The sequence below is a fragment of the Sinocyclocheilus anshuiensis genome, unplaced genomic scaffold (assembly GCF_001515605.1).
Source record: "Sinocyclocheilus anshuiensis isolate Anshui unplaced genomic scaffold, SAMN03320099.WGS_v1.1 scaffold1355, whole genome shotgun sequence".
NCBI lineage: Eukaryota > Metazoa > Chordata > Actinopteri > Cypriniformes > Cyprinidae > Sinocyclocheilus > Sinocyclocheilus anshuiensis.
The window spans coordinates 659,579-662,241 of record NW_015540070.1 but is presented as its reverse complement, the minus strand read 5'-3'; the positions used below and the strand labels follow the sequence as shown (position 1 = coordinate 662,241).

General features: G+C 36.4%; 1 protein-coding gene across 1 annotated transcript in view; it reads right to left on the bottom strand.

Moving 5' to 3' along the window:
• LOC107687190 (E3 ubiquitin/ISG15 ligase TRIM25-like) overlaps window positions 1–2,663 on the bottom strand; it is a 6,268-nt gene that overhangs the window by 718 nt on the left and 2,887 nt on the right. The window contains exons 2-5 of the mRNA XM_016484422.1: window positions 1,522–1,617; window positions 1,145–1,378; window positions 838–1,072; window positions 5–188 (exon numbers count right to left, since the gene is read on the bottom strand). Coding sequence (XP_016339908.1) covers window positions 5–188; window positions 838–1,072; window positions 1,145–1,378; window positions 1,522–1,617 — 749 coding nt within the window. The remainder of the gene's footprint in view (window positions 1–4; window positions 189–837; window positions 1,073–1,144; window positions 1,379–1,521; window positions 1,618–2,663) is intronic.

Below are 2,663 nucleotides of genomic sequence, written 5' to 3'. Positions count from 1 at the left end.
CCGCTCTGCCTCGAAGTAACATCGGCCGGACACGCTCTCCCTGCACAGGACCTGGTAATAGCTGTCAAACCTCTCTGGGTGGTCAGGAACGGAGAGAGAGGTTTTGCTGCACGTCACCTCACCAGTCTCTGAGGAAACGCTGAGGTTTCTGTGAGCCGTGTTCAGGTCGAGAGTCAGGGGACCCGAATCTGAAATCCAGAGACACAAGTCATGGATTAACAGACAGTAATTCTGTTGTCTGTTGCACATTTGATTGCATGTGTGTGTGTGTGTGTGTGTGTGTGTTACTCACATTCCAAAAACTATATTTATATTCATATAATTTATATTATATATAAATATATTTAATATATAAACATAACACATTTTTCTTAAATATATACATGTATGTATGTGTATTTATATATACATAATAAATATACACAGTACACACACATATATTATGTACACTAAAACTTTTATTTTGGATGCGATTAATAGTGATTAATCATTGCCCAGCAATCAAGTTTTTAATTCAGTGGTTTATCATTTAATTTAGCAAAATAAAACTTCTGGCAATATTATCCAATAATAAGGAATCAGAATGTGATTCATTAATCACATTGAAATGCACTGTAAAATTTGTCATGAATTTACAGTATTAGATAAATTAGGTCAAAAATTTGCTGTGAAATAAATGCACATTGGGTTATTTTCAGCCAAATTACTGTGAAACAGCAGAATGCTGCTAACAACATGTCATTTACTGCTCTTGTTTATTATAAAGCTGTCATTAACCAGTTATACACAAGAGAAGTCCAACTGTGAAATTACTATTAAAGTAATACAATTATGAACCTGGAATATACTGCAATTTTACACTGAAATGTGTAGTTAGCATGCTATTCAAAATATATTCAGATGACGACTTACCTTTTTTTGACAATTTCTCCAATTTCTTCTGGCACAGATCTTTAATGTCCTCACACAGATATGTGAGTTTTCTTGACACCATCTCAAAAGAGAAGTCCGGATTAACTAGAACTGCAGGAGAGGTCACCAACTCCGGCTGACTACACAGTGCTTCATAGCTCTGAGGAATATAATGAAATAAACTCTCTTAGACCAAAATCACAAATGACATGTACTTTAGCACTGACGCTACCTTCAGGAACTGAGTTTCATCATCAAGGTGTGCAAGCGTGTCGTATTCAGCATCTCTCCTCTTGAACTCTGCGATCTCCTGCTCTAGTTTCTCCATAAATCCATGTGCCTCGTCTAATTCCATCTGCTCCTTTGCTTTTATCATCTCTGTCACCTCAAAACACAGTGCCTCAATGGACTGAATCAGCTCACTGATGATCTTCTCCGTATCCTCCACTGCTGCCTGGGCAGAGCTCTGTTATACAACAAACAGAACCAGAGAAGTGATGAGTCCAAGAACCTCTCTGTGTATAACGGGTCTAATAAGGATCATAAGTTGACCCACACTATTCCACTTGTCCATTAAGATTTTCCACCTCCTGGCAGTAATAGACTCACCCTGAGAGAGAGGACGGCGTGACTCAGATCCTGTAGCTCCGTCTCACGCTCCTTTATGACCTGCTGGCATCTCCTCTGTGACTGCTTAAGCTCTTGCTGCAGACCAGAGGATAAATACATGAAGAAACATATTTTTTGAAACAACAAAAAGAAATCCAGCAGCACATGTGAGGAGAATTGAATTATACATTTTGGCTTTCAAACCTTTATCAGGTTTTTTTTCTCCATCATTACAAGTACTACTAGATCTCTTTTTGTTCCTAGTTGATTTATTCCACAGCCCTTGTGAGCCATAAAGTACCAGTTTTAAATGTTTTTCAACATTTCTTCTGTGGTGAGCATGTTTTTCATTTCTGATTAAAATTCATTTTGATATTTTTTGAGACATAAATTTAAAAATCAGCAAAAAAGCCTGATATATCATTATTTTTTATATTACAATTATTATTTATTAGGGAAAAAAGCAGTGATGTCATTGTGTGACGTCCCCCAAAAGTATTGATACTTAGAAATTAATCATTTATCATATTTATAAAAAGAAGCCCTAAACATGTAATGATAGTCCACTGTAGGCGAGCGTAGTGAATCCAAGTGCAGATTTTATTAAACAAAGTGTATTCCAAAATACCAACAAACAAAGACTTGAATTGAACAGACTAGACTTGACTTAACTTAACTTGACTATGACTTAAACACTCATCGACAGCAGGATAAATACATTCAATACACGCCAAAGCACAAAGGCAAAATGATGGCTACTTATAGCAAATAATCAGGGTCACATGACAAGAACCAACCAATGAGGAAACAAGACACATGACTAGGACAACCAATCAGAACATGACACACAGACAAGAGTACCACATGGCAGGATCACATGACACAATGACAGGAACATGAAACAAGGCAAAATATCAAAATAAAAGACATGAAAACCTAAACCAGAAACAAAACCCAAAACAGACCTTACAAAACAATACATTTACCTTGAAAAATGTATTCAAAATGTATATTCAAGGACCTTTTTTTACTGTAATATAATAACACACACATTATATCTATTTTATCAATTTAATAATTTAATCCAGGGGTGTCCAAACTCAGTCCTGCAGGGCCGGTGTCCTGCAGAGTTTAGCTCCAAC